The sequence below is a fragment of the Erpetoichthys calabaricus genome, chromosome 4, assembly GCF_900747795.2.
Source record: "Erpetoichthys calabaricus chromosome 4, fErpCal1.3, whole genome shotgun sequence".
In the NCBI taxonomy this organism is placed as follows: Eukaryota; Metazoa; Chordata; class Cladistia; order Polypteriformes; family Polypteridae; genus Erpetoichthys; species Erpetoichthys calabaricus.
This window is the reverse complement of record NC_041397.2, coordinates 31153854-31173684: the sequence shown is the minus strand read 5'-3', so window position 1 is coordinate 31173684 and position 19831 is coordinate 31153854. Positions and strand designations below refer to the sequence as shown.

The window sequence follows — 19831 nt, the reverse complement described above, 5'->3', positions numbered from 1 at the left end:
GGTTTGGGACAAGAGGTGTTGGCATTAGGAGGTGATTCTGGACAGAAACAGGGCTTCACAAGATGCTGACATTAGGACAAAAATAAAGTTTATAAAGAATGGTCCATGTCATTGTCCTAGAAGTTGGGAAAAATGACTTCTACAGAGTGATAAAATATAGGTCTCAAACGGTCCCTTGAAAGTAGTTTGTTCAGGTGATAGAGACATATAAATGACAGTTTGGATCACTGAAGAATGTAATACAAATATCCCATCTTCTTATGTGGTACCACGAGGGTCTTATACAGTCTGTTTAGGAAGCTACTATAAATTATATTAGATAGGCCACTTGTGTTTACCTGACTCTTTAAATATGAGGTCATTCTCCGCTCTGTCGGTACACCTGGCACATTTTGAGGAAACACTTGAAACATGGCCCTGGGGTTCCGGGTGACGTCATTTTGCTTGGCTTTTCTCAACACTTGTCTTTGAAATAAAACCAGTCAAATGTGCATATTTGACTAGAAGAATTCATTATTATGACTCAAAAAGTGTAATTTGTACATTCTGTGCCCACACACCTTATCCAACTTCAGCAACGCACGTGCAGTGTAAGACAAATTACAGAAAGAAAACAATACAAAATGATTTCTTAGGTTTACTTTGAGTGCAAAACGTGTCAGCTATGTAAAAGGCTTCTACATACAATGCAAGTTAATCCTGCAAATAATAATTTTTCCAATTTGGATGCTTTTGAAAATTGTTTATTTTCTCTGTAATAGAATGTTATGAATTGATTGATTGATTGTCGTAAAAACACTATTATGCATATGTATTCATATTAGAAGGTCAGAGGCTGACATTTAATGGAAGATTTACTTATTTATCACTATAACAACACCACTTGCATGGAATTTGAGTTGATGAAGCTCATATTATTTAAGCAACAAACCAAGACAACTTAATTTATAATTCTGCAACAGCCCAGAAACATCCAGTGCAACCAAAATGGTTATTCATGCATATTTATTAGATTATTGCAGAAGACTTAAGGTCAAATATAGTGAATACACAATGAAGAGTTAATGACCACTGATTTTAGAAGTTATACAGACCAGCTTTGCTAGCTGCTTCCTGTCCTGTCCGCAGAGTGAGTGACATAAAATACCAGGCCGTGATGGACACAGTCAAAATACTTTCAATAACAAACGATTGAAAAAGTCATTGCGGCATTACATTTTGAACTTTCTCTAAAAGACCATTCCTTTGGTCAGCTTTCTTGACCCTAATAGATGTGTTCATCTTCACTGTGAGAGTGTAGGTCCAGAAACTTGAAGTTCTCCACTACCTCTGCCACTATTAATATGCAAACCTACTTTCAGACCATGTATGAAAATTTTTTAAAAAGCAAGTAGGTTACTGAACTTTAATGGAAAGACTGTGCCTAAGCCAGAATTGTCCATTTTTTTTTTCTCCTTACCCATTTTGGCATACTTTACAAGATGTTGTCTGGTGGTTATACTAGCTGAGTACTGGTACTTTTTGACGTTTTGAAATGACATTAAGTGTGTAAATAAGGTTTATAACTATTGTTTTGTCTCCTCATTTATTCTTTGTTCATTTTGAATACTGTAACAGTTGATGCAACACCAGACCCATAACCAGAATTGTTATTTGGCTAGTACAGTGCTTCATATAATGAAAAGAATTGTATTAGCAGCTGTCAAAAATGTCCAAATCGATGTGAATAAGGATTTGTTTACACCCAGTGAAGCCAGTGAAAATGCTTAGCACACTTTTTGTTTGGTCAACTACTTAAAAAATCTTTGTAACATAAAAATGCATGAAAAACATAACATGTAAAATATAACAAACCCACTTTTTTATTTCAGGGTTAACACCAAAATGGTCTAAGATAAAGTTAAAGTATACTTAATTATTTTTTGAAGTTCAGGAATAACAAAAAGTTGGTTGGAATGAAAACCTGTAACCATTGGGGTCACGGTATACTGATCTTGAAAAATCCTTTTTTTAATGAACAGTAAGCCTAGAGGCTGTTTTCTAGACCAAGTCTTTTTTCTTCTTTTATTTCATTGATTTTACAATTTCATTACAACAAATACATTAAAAATCTGTAAGGCATACAGTACCATGTGTTATGCAGTTCAGACGAGACCTGGACCTTTAACTCCAGATTTAGGGATACAGTAATCCCTTGCTACTTCGCGGTTCACTTTTCGCGGATTCATGACTTCGCGGGTTTTTAAATACAAGTGATTGCCCGCCTATCGCGGAAGTTATGTTCCAGACCCATCAGCAACAGGAGAAAATCCGCGATATAGAAAGACTATATAAATAAACATTTTTATAGTTTAGACCTTAAAATACCCATCCCACATGCTTTAAACACATGTAAACTTATAAAACACACTTTGATAACACATATGATATGTGGATGTCGGGCTAAGGATATGAGTAACATCTCACTATTATAAAAGATTTTAACTTCACACAAGACAAGACAGTGAGACAGGAAAATACAAGGCTTTAAAATTATTGACATGCAGAGCGACAAGCAGCACAAAGCCAGCACAAAGTTCACTTCTCCTTAGCGTTCATTCAGCTCCCCACCTCCTTGACAATGCGAAGTGGCAGGAGCGTACTGCGCCTCCGGGGAGGGGGGTTTGAGCGAACGTGCGTTCAGCCCTCACACACCCCCACTCCTCCTCCTCCTCCTCCTCCTTCTGAACGCGCAGAGCGACAAGCAGGCATTTTGGCAGAAGCAGCACAAAGTCCATTTCTGCTCAGCGTGAGTTCAGCTGCCCCCCTTCACAAAGCGAGTGCAGACACATTGACGTCTGATCGCTGCGTGCAGTGTGCAGTGTTGGTCTGCAGTGTTTAAGAATGTAGAAAGTGTTTAAGAGCATAGGAAGTGTTTATAAGAGTGTGGGAAAGGTTAACAAGAGAGTGAGAAAGGTTTATAAGAGTGTGGGAAGGGTTTATAAAGCCTTAAAATATGTATAAATAATAAAATAAATATAGGTCGCTACTTCGCGGATTTTCACCTATCGCGGGGGGCTCTGGAACATAACCCCCGCGATAGGTGAGGGATGACTGTACACAGACACTGGAGCAACCAGAGGTAGTTCTAGCTTTGTGTTCGTAAAGCAATTCATGACTGTACAAGTGATTGCAGGCTTTGGTCAGAAATAAAAGAGAGAAAAGAGAGAGAAACAAGGAAGAGAAGTGAAATGGGATATGCCGGGGTTATCATCTATGCCATAGAGCAGGCATGTCAAACACTCGGCCCCCGGGCCGCCTGCGGCCCGCATGACAGATCCTAGTTAGCACTAAACTTGTACAAAATGATTACTATCGTTTGTGATTGAATCATTCTGCATCTTCGGCGTTAGTTATTGACTTTTCTTACTTCTGCCTTCTGACAAAAGCTCGTTTTCCCATGGCATTATGGTACCGGAAACATCATCTGCTAGTATAGCAACGAGCCTTGTCCAAAGTTAATGAGCCGCGACATTGCAACTGAAGTGCTCGGCTGCAGCAGCCTGGCAGCAGGGGCGGCCTTAGGCATGTGCAAACTGTGCACCTGCACAGGGCCGCCACGCCAATATATATTGAATATAAAACAGAAAGAGAAAATAATGACACAGCTGACGGCAATGTGGCCGAAAAACATTGTGTTTCCTGTTAATTAGTACGCTGCATTTACTAATATCGCTCGAGTCAGAGCAGTAAGCTATATGTAGTATTATAACGTTCTGCCGTAATGAGAATATCATGGGCCACCACTTGGTTTTCAAGTTATGGACACGCACATATAGAAGCGTGTCATGAGCACAAGGCGGCTATGCAGTGTCCACAACGGACAGGCGAAGGTCCACCAATTCTTTCTCTGCCCAGGGCCGCCACGAGCCTAGAGCCGCTACTGGCTGGGCTTCTGAGACTGGCCACTGGGCAGAACTGACTATCACGTGTAGTAATATCTCGCATATTTTCACGTTTTTTTGCTCTAGTTTTATGTAATTTTGTGCTAGTATTGTAACGAACAGTTAGTGCAGACTACAGCTGAAGATCTGAAGTGGACGCGAGAAGTTGGTGAGTTGTTAACAAATTTTTGTGATTTTGAGTTTGTAAAATTAGTGTAGGTCAGGGGGCTTTTTGCATATCAGCTTATTTTACAATATAAACTTTGAAGTAAACTTAGTAAAGTAAAATTTGATTTTTGGAGAATTTTTGTTTTCCAACTTAAATTACTGAGCAATGAATACAGTGAGCGTTTTCGTGATTTCAGTTCACACGAACAGGACTTTCCGCTGTTTACGTCACCATACTCTTACTATGTTGAGAATGTGCCTGAGAATATCCAAATGGAATTGATTCAACTGCAGTCAGATTCTATTCTGAAGGCAAAATACAATGAAGTTGGTGTGCCAGGCTTGTATGCTTACCTGCCATCCTCGTATTTGTAGAGCCTTAAGTTGGCATCGAGAGTATTGCCTATGTGCGGAAGCACTTACCTTTTATGAGCAATTGTTTTCGTTAATGAAAGCTACCAAAACCCCACATCGCTCAAGACTTACCGTCGAGCACCTTTTATCCATCATAAAAGTTGCAGCTGCACAAGATTTCAAGCCTGATATTGACGAACTGGTTACTAACAAGAGATGCCAAGTGTCGGGACAAAAGAAATAGATCTCACACTGTAAGACTCCTATATAAGCAATGAATATAATATAATGAATATAATATAGTAATATAAGGACCTAGCTAAGAGACTAAGACTCTAATTTACGCTGTTGTACGGAGATTGTATGGAAATTGCTTTTCTTTAAACTTTTCAGTATTGGAAAGAAAGCTATAGTCCATCCATCCATCCATCCATCCATTGTCTCCCGCTTATCCGAGGTCGGGTCGCGGGGGCAGCAGCTTGAGCAGAAATGCCCAGACTTCCCTCTCCCCGGCCACTTCTTCTAGCTCTTCCGGGAGAATCCCAAGGCGTTCCCAGGCCAGTCGAGAGACATAGTCCCTCCAGCATGTCCTGGGTCTTCCCCGGGGCCTCCTCCCGGTTGGACGTGCCTGGAACACCTCACCAGGGAGGCGTCCAGGAGGCATCCTGATCAGATGCCCGAGCCACCTCATCTGACTCCTCTCGATGCGGAGGAGCAGCGGATCTACTCTGAGCTCCTCCCGGATGACTGAGCTTCTCACCCTATCTTTAAGGGAAAGCCCAGACACCCTGCGGAGGAAACTCATTTCAGCCGCTTGTATTCGCGATCTCGTTCTTTCGGTCACTACCCATAGCTCATGACCATAGGTGAGGGTAGGAACATAGATCGACTGGTAAATTGAGAGCTTCGCCTTGCGGCTCAGCTCCTTTTTCACCACGACAGACCGATGCAATGCCCGCATTACTGCGGATGCCGCACCGATCCGCCTGTCGATCTCACGCTCCATTCTTCCCTCACTCGTGAACAAGACCCCGAGATACATGAACTCCTTCATTTGGGGCAGGATCTCGCTACCAACCCTGAGAGGGCACTCCACCCTTTTCCGGTTGAAGACCATGGTCTCGGATTTGGAGGTGCTGATTCTCATCCCAGCCGCTTCACACTCGGCTGCGAACCGATCCAGAGAGAGCTGAAGATCACGGCCTGATGAAGCAAACAGGACAACATCATCTGCAAAAAGCAGTGACCCAATCCTGAGCCCACCAAACCGGACCCCCTCAACACCCTGGCTGCGCCTAGAAATTCTGTCCATAAAAGTTATGAACAGAATCGGTGACAAAGGGCAGCCCTGGCGTAGTCCAACTCTCACTGGAAACGGGTTCGACTTACTGCCGGTAATGCGGACCAAGCTCTGGCACTGATCGTACAGGGACCGAACAGCCCTTATCAGGGGGGCCGGTACCCCATACTCTCGGAGTACCCCCCACAGGATTCCCCGAGGGACACGGTCGAATGCCTTTTCTAAGTCCACAAAACACATGTAGACTGGTTGGGCAAACTCCCATGCACCCTCCAGGACCCTGCTAAGGGTATAGAGCTGGTCCACTGTTCCGCGACCAGGACGAAAACCACACTGTTCCTCCTGAATCCGAGGCTCGACTATCCGACGGACCCTCCTCTTCAGGACCCCTGAATAGACTTTTCCAGGGAGGCTGAGGAGTGTGATCCCTCTGTAGTTGGAACACACCCTCCGATCCCCCTCTTTAAGAAGGGGGACCACCACCCCGGTCTGCCAATCCAGAGGCACTGTCCCTGATGTCCATGCGATGTTGCAGAGGCATGTCAGCCAAGACAGTCCTACAACATCCAGAGCCTTGAGGAACTCCGGGCGTATCTCATCCACCCCCGGGGCCCTGCCACCAAGGAGTTTTTTGACCACCTCGGTGACCTCAGTCCCAGAGATGGGGGAGCCCACCTCTGAGTCCCCAGGCTCTGCTTCCTCATTGGAAGGCATGTTAATGGGATTGAGGAGGTCTTCGAAGTATTCCCCCCACCGACCCACAACGTTCCGAGTCGAGGTCAGCAGCGCACCATCCCCACCATATACAGTGTTGACACTGCACTGCTTCCCCTTCCTGAGACGCCGGATGGTGGACCAGAATCTCCTCGAAGCCGTCCGAAAGTCATTCTCCATGGCCTCCCCAAACTCCTCCCACGCCCGAGTTTTTGCCTCAGCAACCACCAAAGCCGCATTCCGCTTGGCCTGCCGGTACCTATCAGCTGCCTCCGGGGTCCCACAGGACAAAAGGGTCCCGTAGGACTCCTTCTTCAGCTTGACGGCATCCTTCACCGCCGGTGTCCACCAGCGGGTTCGGGGATTGCCGCCACGACAGGCACCGACCACCTTACGGCCACAGCTCCGGTCAGCTGCCTCAACAATATAGGCACGGAACATGGTCCATTCGGACTCAATGTCCCCCACCTCCCTCGGGATGTGGTCGAAGTTCTGCCGGAGGTGGGAGTTGAAGCTACTTCTGACAGGGGGCTCTGCCAGACGTTCCCAGCAGACCCTCACAACACGTTTGGGCCTACCACGCCTGACCGGCATCCTCCCCCCACCATCGAAGCCAACTCACCACCAGGTGGTGATCAGTTGACAGCTCCGCCCCTGTCTTCACCCGAGTGTCCAAGACATGTGGCCGCAAGTCCGACGACACGACCACAAAGTCGATCATCGAACTGAGGCCTAGGGTGTCCTGGTGCCAAGTGCACATATGAACACCCCTATGCTTGAACATGGTGTTCGTTATGGACAATCCGTGACGAGCACAGAAGTCCAATAACAAAACACCGCTCAGGTTCAGATCAGGGGGGCCATTCCTCCCAATCACGCCCTTCCAGGTCTCACTGTCATTGCCCACGTGAGCATTGAAGTCTCCCAGCAGAACGAGGGAGTCCCCAGAAGGTATGCCCTCTAGCACCCCCTCCAGGGACTCCAAAAAGGGTGGGTACTCCGAACTGCTGTTCGGTGCATACGCACAAACAACAGTTAGGACCCGTCCCTCCACCCAAAGGCGAAGGGAGGCTACCCTCTCGTCCACCGGGGTAAACCCCAATGTACAGGCTCCAAGTTGGGGGGCAATAAGTATACCCACACCTGCTCGGCGCCTCTCACCGGGGGCAACTCCAGAGTGGTAGAGAGTCCAGCCCCTCTCAAGGAGATTGGTTCCAGAGTCCAAGCTGTGCGTCGAGGTGAGCCCGACTATATCTAGCCGGAACCTCTCAACTTTGCGCACTAGCTCAGGCTCCTTCCCCTTCAGAGAGGTGACATTCCACGTCCCAAGAGCCAGTTTCTGTAGCCGAGGATCGGACCGCCGAGGTCTCCACCTTCGGCCACCACCCAACTCACAGTGCACCCGACCTCCTTGGCCCCTCCCATAGGTGGTGAGCCCATGGGAAGGGGGACCCACGTTGCCTCTTCGGGCTGTGCCCGGCCGAGCCCCATGGGTGCAGGCCCGGCCACCAGGCGCTCGCCATCGAGCCCCACGTCCAGGCCTGGCTCCAGAGTGGGGCCCCGGTGACCCGCGTCCGGGCAAGGGAAAACGCTGTCCAAAATGGTTTTTCTTCATAGGAGGTTTGTTTAACCGCTCTTTGTCTCATCCCTCACCTAGGACCAGTTTGCCTTAGGTGGCCCTACCAGGGGCATAAAGCCCCGGACAACAGAGCTCCTAGGATCATTGGGACACGCAAACCCCTCCACCACGCTTTGTATAATAGTATTTGTTACAGTGCGGCTCGCTGACGCACGTATGGCAGTCGATGCAGCCCACCAATGGTGGTGAGTTTGACATGCCTGCCATAGAGGCTGCATCGATTTTGTTTTTGGCTCTTTATTTTCGGTTTCTATTTTCTCTTGTTCACTCTATATGTGCTTGTGCTTTGTTTTTCGTAAATGCACTAATTTTTGTGTACTTTAGGTTTATTTGGCATTTAGGTTTGGGGTTGCCCTATCCTTTTACAGTATTGCAAATTGTTTCTGCTTCATTTATAGCACTATTTAGTTACATTAATAATATATAAAATATACTGATCCCTCTCCCACTTGGACAGAGGCAGTGGTGCAGTAAGAATTATGTTTCTGGACTTCTCTAGTGCCTTCAACAACATCCAACCTCTGCTCCTTAGGGTCAATATGATAGAGATGGGAGTAGATTCATATCTGGTGGCATGAATCGTGAACTATTTTACAGATAGACCTCAGTATGTGCGTCTCGGGAACTGCAGGTCTGACATTGTGCTCAGCAGTACAGGAGCGACACAGGGGACTGTATTTTCTCTGGTCCTGTTCAACCTATATATATCGAACTTCCAATACAACTGAGTCCTGCCACGTGCAAAAGTTCACTGACGACACTGCTATCGTGGGCTGCATCAGGAGTGGGCAGGAGGAGGAGTATAGGAACCTAATCAAGGACTTTGTTAAATGGTGTGACTCAAACCACCTACACCTGAACACCAGCAAAACCAAGGAGCTGGTGGTGGATTTTAGGAGGCCTAGACCCCTCCTGGACCCTGTGATCATCAGAGGTGACTGTGTGCAGAGGGTGCAGACCTATAAATACCTGGGAGTGCAGCTGGATAATAAATTGGACTGGACTGCCAATACTGATGCTCTGTGCAAGAGAGGACAGAGCCGACTATACTTCCTTAGAAGGCTGGAGTCCTTCAACATCTGCAATAAGATGCTGCAGATGTTCTAACAGATGGTTGTGGCGAGCGCCCTCTTCTACACCGTGGTGTGCTGGGGAGGCAGCATAAAGAAGAGACGCCTCACGCCTGGACAAACTGGTGAGGAAGGCAGGCTCTATTGTAGGCACGGAGCTGGACAGTTTGACATCTGTGGCAGAGTGACGGGCGCTGAGCAGGCTCCTATCAATCATGGAAAATCCACTGCATCCACTGAACAGTATCATCTCCGGACAGAGGAGCAGCTTCAGCGACAGGCTGCTGTCACTTTCCTGCTCCACTGACAGACTGAGGAGATCATTCCTCCCCAACACTATGCGACTCTTCAATTCCACTGGGGGGAGTAAATGTTAACACAATACAAGGTTATTGACTGTTATACCTGCCTCGCACTCTCCATCTTGCATTTTTTAACTTGTACTGCATTTTTATCACTCTTAAATTAATATTGTTTTTATCAGTATGCTGCTGCTGGAGTATGTGAATTTCCCCTTGGGATTAATAAAGTCTATCTATCTATCTCTCTATCTATCTATCTATCTATCTATGCAGTTTTGTTTTGTTAAGGGGGATGTCAATCAGAAATCACCGTAGAACAGGATACCAATCATTCACACACTCATACAGGTTTGCGAAATACCTCTGTGCATACAACAAGGCATTGTCAAAGTGGGAATTGAGTAGCACACAAGAGCTTCTCTGTAGAAAAGAATAGACTTAATGGGAAACAGAAAGCTATCTGCACCCACCCATACATATTTCTTTGAGTGGCAGAACTACACTGCAGCTCTACTAACATTTTATCATTTTGCTTTCTGTGCTTCTTCTGGTACCAAGAAGTATTAATGAATGCTGAAGTGGTATATCTCCCAACTCCTTCTAAATCAAACAGCCACCATTTTAAGTTTGTAACCACAAGTTGAACTAAATGGACGTGGACTGAGACCCAGTAAGCAGATATTATACCTTCCTTTAAACTAGGTGTGTGTAAATCTCTTTATTCTCTTGGGAGTCAGCAGTTTCCTTAGCTCTGGAAGATACTTTTTATGTACTCGTGGAGCCAGACACCTTGCACTAGTTTCTAGATCTACTCTTCAAAGTTTTATTCTAGAGACTGATCCCACTGTGGGAATAATGAGAAGATCCTTACTTCAAAAGGATAACCTTGACGTGTACACTCTTGTGCTAGAAAGAGTCCTGCTTTTCCCTGTGAGTTTAACACTTGGAGTTTGCTGATAAAGACAGCGGCACACCATGGACATGGACAAATAACCATGTTTAAAGACCACACATGTACTCCACTGTAAGCACTACCCTTGAACAAGCAACCACAACATGAACCTCCACCCAGCACTGGGTTTAATTCATAAAGGTTTAGTTATACAAACTTTTATCTGTGCCAGGTTAAATTAGAAATCTAAGTACCAAGTAAACAGCCAACTTACAGCGTTTTTTTTTCTCATGTTTGATTAGATAGATAGATAGATAGATAGATAGATAGATAGATTAGTCCTGAGTAATAAGCTCATGTTTAACTGTCCGGCAGATTTCTAGCTTTTACATGCTTTTAACTAATTTGTATCGCAGCCTAGTAGTTTAGCCATCTATCATCCATGCTAATTAAATGCATTTTGTCATTGAGCAAAATTCAATATAAAAATGTATTTTCTCTTAAAAAAATCAATCTCCGTTACTTCTTGGTTGCTGCATGGAACAGAACATTCTTTGTGCGTTCCAGAAGTGTGTGTACTCCAGCTGCCTGATAACAACTTTTTGCCCCCTGTCTGCAAGATAAGTTGGCTAACTGAGTCTAACAAGTTATATGTTGCACAATTTTTTGCAATTGAGTGCCGCAGTTTTCATATGAACTTCGCAGTGGTGAGATAGCTAACTGTTGACAGTTATTCAGATGGTTGTGGTCATACATGTAAATTATTTTTATGAATAATAAGTACTATCTATAATATGGCTAATAAGAAAAAACTGTTCTGTGACACCACACTGATTTTTCATTCATATTTCATACTCCCACTATCCTCTGCTTACATGCTTTTGTCTGTGTGGAGTTTTCTTCCCATTTACATTATGTGATTTACAATAGTAAATGGGCCCCTGTGTAAAATTGTATGTGTGTGCCTTGCACTGAACTGGGACTCTGTGTAGGGTGTTTCCTGACTTGTGCTCTCTGTGGCTGGGATAGGCTTTGACCCCCTGTGACCCAGAATTAAATAGATTTGAGAATGTATGGAGACCTCTCACAAGACCATGTAAATCTATATATATTTTATTTATAAGCATTGCCTTATTTGAAGTGATTCCTTTCAACTTCATCATCAAAATCCCACCAGTATTAAATCTTTTTTAAAAATTCTAGTCAAGTCAGAAAAGCTTCTCTGCTCTTCATACTCCCTTTTATGCTTTCCTACAAATATATGTGGCTTGAATGGGAAGTTTTCTTCCTGGGCCAGGCTGGTTGCTTTTCTCCTCCTGGTACCTTTCTTTGTCTCTCTTGTTTGATGGATTTCTAGCTCCGTACATTCAGAAAGCAGAGCAATTTCTATGAGATCTGGAGTTTTCAACCTTCGTTTCAGTGCATAATTCTGTGTTCATTTAGACTAAGTGAGCTGTGTAGAGTGATTTTATGTATATATGATGAATGCATAATTTGTCATATGATGTTAATATTACAGTATATTTCCCAGAAAGTGGTTGAACATAACTAAGTTACAAATCTTGTCTAGTTACCTGCCAACTAACAGCTTGGTGGTTTCAGTATCTTATCCTTATATGACAGCAGGATGCTGACTTGCATTGCTTGACTGGCCCATTTGCACAAGACTATCACCACCCAATGTGCAAAAAGTATCCATCCATCCATTTTCTAACCCACTGAATCCGAACACAGGGTCACGGGGGTCTCCTGGAGCCAATCCCAGCCAAAACAGGGCGCTAGGCAGCAACCAATCCCAGGCAGGGCACCAACCCACCGCAGGACACACACACTCCCACACACTCAGGCCAATTTAGGATCACCAATCCACCTAACCTGCATGTCTTTGGACTGTGGGAGGAAACCCACGCAGACACGGGGAGAACATGCAAACTCCACGCAGGGAGGACCCCAGAAGCGAACCCAGGTCTCCTTACTGCGAGGCAGCAGCGCTACCACTGCGCCACCCCGTGTATTCCATTTTTTTATTTTTAATGCAATTTCTAGTGTTTGCAAATGTATATCTTGTTATTTAGGTATAATTGACCTACTAGATTTGCACCTAGAGAACATCCGAGAGAAAAGTAGTGAGTTATACAGCATAGGTGTATATCAAGCATGATAACTTATGAAGAGAGGAGGAATTTTTTTATGCGTCCTTTTAAAGTTGTATTACCATTCAGTCATTTCTTTAAATAAAAGATGTTCGCCTATCTTGTTCCTCAGAGAATCATGATTATAACAAATTGTTTGTATACCAAAATAAAAATGCAAATGAAAATTTTAATATAGCACAATTGTTTTCAATTCTTTTGCTGATGTCACCATTGAGGACATGCAACCACTTATTTTAGTGGAAGGTACATCCTCCAAAAGCATGCTGTCCGAATTGAAGCCAGAATATAAGCTGCCCTGTCGCTCATAAATAACTAGCGTTTTCTTTCAAAAATGTAGGAATAGGCGAAGACTATTGTTCATTTATAGCTTGAGAAGGCAGAGGGTATCCCTACCTTACAGATAAGTGGGTGACATTGACTACAAATACTTTGATTCAGAATTTGGGATAAACTGTTTCATATTAAAAACTGCTGCCAAATTGTTTATGTGACAGAGATGGAAAGTAAATAAAAAATTCTACATCTTGATCCACATACTATTTGTCACAGGAAGTGTCCATAATATTAAAATATGTCTTGCAGTCAAAGTTACACTTTCAAAGTTACATAACAGATTTTAGTGCAGGCTTCAGCCAGCTTTTTCATTGCCAGTAAAATTGGTGATCACTGGAAAAATGTCCTCCTCATCAGTTCACAATAAAGGCAGTGATGTCAAACTTAATTAACAGTTTTCAGATAAAACTTAGAAAGCAAACTTTGCCAAATGTTGGTAAGGCTGTTGGATAATTCATTCTGGAATGCAGTGTAACTGGTTTTCTTAATCTTTGCTAAATCTCTTCTCTTTCATTTAGAAAGCCTTGTGTGCTTTTGAAAGCCTAACAAAATGGGACAATACTCACTGTGTCCTACATAGCATGGCAAATTCTAACATTATAATTTCCACAACAATATATATATGGTATAATAAAACTTGTCAGCAAAGTGCAATACATTCCCACCCTTTTAATTGTTGAAAAGCAATTATGGTTTGCCATAAACCAAAAAAAAAGAAAGTTCATATTTTTAATTACATTTTCTACTCACCAGACGACTACCAAGATGTAATTCATTTTAGTGCTTTTGGCCACAGTGTGCTTCCTCCTGCCTTCTAACTGGACTGCGTATACATGAGATCAATTGACAATAACATAGACTTGAACTTTCCACAAGTAGTATGTGGTGGATTAGATTTTGCCTTAAAATGGTCTGAAAAGAAATAAAATTAAGTGTATCTTACTGTTGACTGGCTAAGCTGATTAACAAAAGCTTGTAGTGATTAAGTAAAGAACATATGAAGGAACTTGATGACTAGCTAATAATTTTCTGTAGAAAGTAAGAGACTATACTGTGTTGCTTTTATTTTATGATGTTATGATCCATTCATCCTCCATTTTCAACCTTGTTTATCTAGTTCCAGACCATCACAAGCTCACAATCTTATACAAGTCTAGTTTAGCCACCAATATACTTTGTCCTTCCTTAATACAGTATGATTGTGAAACAGTGTTTCTTACAAGTAGGGTTAATTTGGTTGCAACCGTCATTTAATGGGAAGAGGTTTAAGTGGCTTACCATAGGGTGCAGTAACGAAGTGCTCAAAAACTCTTTTTGTTCTCAAGACTGATCAATTTTTCTTCTGGAATAGAGTTTCTAATTTGAAGGCAGTGAAAGACATGTGTTGCTGGAAAGTTAAATTTAGAGTGTAGTTGTTTGTAGGATGCGAAGACTTTGTCTATATACAGATTTCTAAGTAATTTAATCCCAAATATTTTCCAAACATTAAAAACTGTGTATGTTTCAGAGGGTGCAAAAAGGTGCTTCTTGTGCAGAGGTGCCACAGATAAAAGCTTCTCTATCTTAAAATGCTTCCTACATTAGTTCCATATTCTGAGTGAGTGAAGTACTATTGGGTTATTAGTATATTGGCGATGACTTGTACTTATTGGGCTACAAAGCAAGGAATATAAAGAAGTACTGCCGGATTTTATTTCTACTGCGGACCGAGCCTGTGTCTGTTCATCTTTGTGTTAATGTCCAGGTTTTAATAGCTTGTATATTCATCGTCCGGTAATAAAAGTGAAAGTTAGGTAGAGCCAGCGCTCAAAAACTCTAAAATCTCCTTTATCCAGTGGGACAACCCAAGTATCATAGCCACTAGACTTGTCAATGCCATAACACTCTCAACCAGGGCCTTTCACAACTCAATGGCTGTTCTGTACTGCATGTTACTATCTGTAGCCTGGTCCAAACTGCATTATCCTCCAAAATTATCATTGGAAACTGTCGATCATGTGGTGGAATTATGGTTCTGTCTTCATCCATTGATCTCACCCACACAAACACATATATGCATAAACTGTAAACTTTTATATAATAATTGTCTATATATTTATATTTTATATCCATCTGCCCATTTTCCATGTCACTTATCTGGTTTAGGACTGAACCTGTTTAATGTGTGTATGGGAGTAGCATTTGGCTCATTTGGCTAAGACAGTTGCCTTTTGCAGATCCTGCGTTTGCCTCCATGATGCCCAGTGAGAGCAGCACAAGGCAGGGGTACTACGCATACAGATAGAATGCAATTACATTTTCCAGTGCCAACATATTTCATTGTTTTATGTTTTATATATACTTTATTTGCAGATTTACCTGTTTTATTTGTGTTCTTGCTTGCCTGTTTTTCTTCACAGCTCATGAGTTCTGGGTTCAAATCACAGCCCTTGCACTGTGTTTAGAGTTCTTCCTTTGTTTATGGGGTTTCTGTAGCCACTCAGGTTTACTCACGTAGACTCAAGATGTGCAGGTCAGGCTGATAGGCAGGTTTAGGTTGGTTGTGTGGACTGGCAACCTGCCTTGGTTTGATTCCTGATCTGTGCTCAGTTTTGCCTGGATAAGCTTCATCTCTCAGCAAGTCTGTGTGATGGTGCGGGTCAGCTTCTTGCTCTCTTTTCCATAATGGAAGCCTCTTGAACTCGACACTGTCTATAGTCATGACCAGGATAAGCTGAGCAGATAAGGACAAAAAACACCAAGCAAGGGGGTGATGAAAAGTGCAAGTGCTTTTATTAAAAACTCACCAAAAACAAGTGTTCAAAAATCATAGTCCTCAAAAGTTAATAAACAAATAACCATATAAACATGCAAGTGTTAGTTGAGGTTAAAATGATCAAATAAATAAATCCATTAAAACAAGGTTAAAATTCAGGCAGGATTCTTCTTTAAAATTCTCAATCGCCGGTGCTTTCCTTTAAAAACCAACGCCTCTCTGGTTTATTCTACTCAGACCTTGCAGCACAGAGAGATGTCCACCAACAGCCGTAGACATCCTTCAGTCCTGGCCTGTGTCACTGCTGCCTGGTCCACGGCATTCTACGGGGAGCCATCGGACCCTGCTCCCACACCCACCGCTGTCTTCCCAGGCTCCACCCAGGGAAAGTGTGCCATTCTCCCACCGCTGCCAATCGCAGGCTCCACCCAGGGAGAGGATACTCCTAAGTGTAACAATCACTCCTGCTCCCTGGTTGCTCAACAGGAGTGATCCCCATGCCCCCTCCTGAGTGCTGGCCACACACTACCTCCTGGGGCACCATTCCCATCCACCTGCTTCTCTCTCTAAGCATGAATTCACTCCTGCTCCTTTCTCTCCTCTCGCTAACCTGCAGTCCTCTTTCTCTTCTCTTCTCTTGCACCAACTCGTTTTTAAGGCTCCATGGGCACAGTGTCTCAATCACGCACTGCAGGAAGCCAATGAAGCAATTGAGAAAGACTGCATCTTCATGTGCAGGTGCGTCTTGCCCCAATTACTTCACGAACTCCTCGCAACTGTGCGAGTGCACCCACGGAGAATGAGCCAGCCAATGGATTATTTTATTAAAACAGCCACGTTTTTTTTTTGATCCGCAGACCCGCTATACCACATTCTGTTCTGAAATAAGTTTAGAAAATGAAAGAAAATTACTCACGATTTACATTGCTTTTGCCCATATAATCATATGTAAAGTACATAAAATAATACATTGAATTGAACCTAAAACAGCTAAAGATATGATTGTCAATCCTGACTGGTGAAGTGTGCAAAAATATTACAAAAGTTCAGCATATGCAGTAGTACAGTGAATTTCATATTTAAATATTATGTTATGTCCAGCATGCAACATGATGTCATTCTCTGGCACCTTGTTCGTTATTACTAGTGCTGATTGCTATTTTTAATTTAGATTTGGATCCTGTCTTGTAACTGATTTACAAGCCATATCAGTGGATAATATACAGTATGTATCAAGGTCGTAGTTCTGCTGTATATTTCATCATACTGAAAAAATAGAAAATTATTATAGTGGGTAATGTTCTTTAAACTGTAACCTGGAGTAAACACTTCTTTTGAAGCAAAATAAAACATTCTAATATACTCATGAAAATGGAAATTGTTATTATTGTTATTAATTGTAATATTAAGATCCAGATGTTATGTTGTTAATATCCAGATTAGATGTTAGTGTGGGGCGGCACGGTGGCACAGTGGGTAGCGCTGCTGCCTCGCAGTTGGGAGACCTGGGGACCTGGGCTCGCTTCCCAGGTCCTCCCTGCGTGGAGTTTGCATGTTCTCCCCATGTCTGCGTGGGTTTCCTCCGGGCGCTCCGGTTTCCTCCCACAGTCCAAAGACATGTTGGTTAGGTGGATTGGCGATTCTAAATTGGCCTTGGTGTGTGGGTGCGTTTGTGTGTGTCCTGCGGTGGGTTGGTTCCTGCCTTGTGCCCTGTGTTGGCTGGGATTGGCTCCAGCAGACCCCCGTGACCCTGTGTTCGGATGCAGCAGGTTGGAAAATGGATGGATGGATGTTAGTGTGCCCTGTTGTCTAAGGTTGATATTGTTCATGAAGTTGCAGAGACAGAAAACTTCTTGACCTTTAACTGGATTAAGTAGATTTGATAAGTGATGGGTGGTTAACATGGGAAAGGTAAGCAAAAATGTAAAGTAGGGTTAAGTGTGCCACCTTGTGATGACTGCTCTTTGTTCAATCCAGTTTTTTTAAACAGTGAAAAATGATTTCCATATCTGACTGTCTTGCTAAATTAAGCCTCTTGGTTTCATGTGTCTGCACTCTATTTTTTAATGTAGAATGTGGTTTAAATAAAAATATTCATAAAAATTCTATGTGGGATGCTTTGCCGTTTGAAGCCTTTTGAAGCAGCAACATAATAATAAAGATATACAACAGGCAAAGGCACACCCTGTGCTCTTTCATTGATAAACTAAGCCACTACTATTAGCACTCAGCTGTCTCTTTCTTTTTTAATTCATTTTTTAAATGTGTTTTCCAGATCTTTTGGTTGACATGTTGGGAGTTCTTGCCAGCTATAGCATAACCGTCAAGGAACTGAAACTCTTATTCAGCATGTTGCGAGGAGAAAGTGGAATCTGGGTAAGAACATTTAAATGAACAACTGTATCAAATGTCACTGCTGTTCAATGGATTAGAAGTTTAGCAATGCATGATGCTAGAGACAAATGCCCTCTTGAGGGCCATAAACTAAATTTGTTTACGTTGCTTGATAATTGATTTGTTGTATTAAGGTGATAGAGGTAATTGACAGAGAATTGATTAACAGGTATCTAGGGAATGCTGCTTTTGCAAATGCATGATTGTGTAAAATTTCTTATACTTCTAACAACTGTTCAATTCTTTTTGTCTGTTAGCCAAGACATGCAGTCAAATTGTTGTCAGTTTTGAATCAGATGCCTCAAAGGCATGGGCCAGACACCTTTTTCAATTTCCCAGGACGCAGTGCAGCAGTAAGTTTGAACTGAATTCTTATACATTTCCTTTATGTATCAGTCACTTCATTTTTTCAGAAATATGTGGACATTCAGGCAGCCCTCTTTGAAAACTAAATTCTATTTAATAGTGCTTAGAGCAATCTTTGGATCGAAATTCTCCTTTAATCCCATATCATCATAAATATTATGTGAACGAATTTCCAGGAATCCCATTATGCAATATTAATCCTAATGACATGCCACATTGCTGTTTTTAAGTTTTGCAATAATCTATGTAAAGAGATTCAGCTCTAAATTATATTGTTAATTTGGGAGTAAGTATTTTATTTGTTTGAAGTAAATGCCTAAATCATAATCATACAGACAAAATTTGTCACTTTATTTACCTAATAGGAAAAACTATCCTTATTGTTTTTTTTTTTTTTAAATTTGGCAGAACATTTCAAGCTATCAGCACTGGAAGTACTGTTATAGTATTTAAAACACATAATGTTGCCTTGACTATTCTTAGTTCATGGTGATGCTTTGTGAAGGGACTCTTATGTTATACTACATCTGACTTTGAGTAATTTAGATTCAAATGTATTATGTTTAGCATATCTCTTCAATACACATGAATATGCTTTTATAATTCTTGCTGGTACATACAAGTCTGTGGATATTAAGATGCTAATAACCTAACACTACTTTTCTTGTGAGATTACATATCTTGCTTAACTTGAAAACTGCATAGGTCCATCTTAGATACCTCAGTGAGAAAATGACATAATATATTATTTAAACCTAGGAAAGAAATTTACAAGGAATGGTCCAGTGTTTTTTCAGTATCTGGCAAAAACCCTAAAATGCACATGCTTAGAGTTTGTAAATGGTACTGAAGGAAAGCCCACATTGACAAGTTTAGAACATGTGGTCTTCACACAAAGATTACTTGATTCGATATTCGAACCCAGATTCTAGCACTGATAACCATTGTCCATGCAATGCATTAAATGCTTAATTTAAGCAAGAAAAGGTTGTGTCTCTTAGCTAGTGCAAATATGTTTAATTAGCAAGAGTTCTGTAGTGTTTTAATTACTATTGTTTATTTCCAAATTGGAGATTCAAGCAATGGATAGGTAAATACATCATTTTACAGTTGGGGTCTGTAATATCAGAATTATTAGAGCTGCAGTCTCCAATATTTAAGGATCTGTCTTCTGGCTTTGATTCTTGTCTCAGTCACTTTTCTTCGTGAAATTTATAGTTATCATATGTTCTGCATTAGTGTTATTCTGGGTTTTCACCCTCATTTCAAATGACGTGCACGTTAGTTTCTGGATAAGTACTATTTTGAAATCTGGCGGTCCTATTCTTGATTTACTTAAGCCATATATCCGAGAGAAGGAAAGTGGAGGCAGATGGGTTATGATAGTTCATAAAAGTTATGGAATGTCACATCTAGTGTGTTGTCCAGCATGCGATCTAATGCTTCTGAAACAAACCCTCGCCTG

The 19831-nt window shown here is 42.3% G+C and overlaps 1 protein-coding gene across 26 annotated transcripts in view; it reads left to right on the top strand.

Moving 5' to 3' along the window:
* The window catches only part of nbeaa (neurobeachin a), a 925612-nt gene that overhangs the window by 251000 nt on the left and 654781 nt on the right, over positions 1 to 19831 (top strand). For all 26 annotated transcript variants that reach the window (XM_051927338.1, XM_051927337.1, XM_051927335.1 and 23 more), the window contains exons 3-4: positions 17882 to 17982; positions 18258 to 18353. In XM_051927338.1, the coding sequence (XP_051783298.1) occupies positions 17882 to 17982; positions 18258 to 18353 (197 nt within the window). The remainder of the gene's footprint in view (positions 1 to 17881; positions 17983 to 18257; positions 18354 to 19831) is intronic.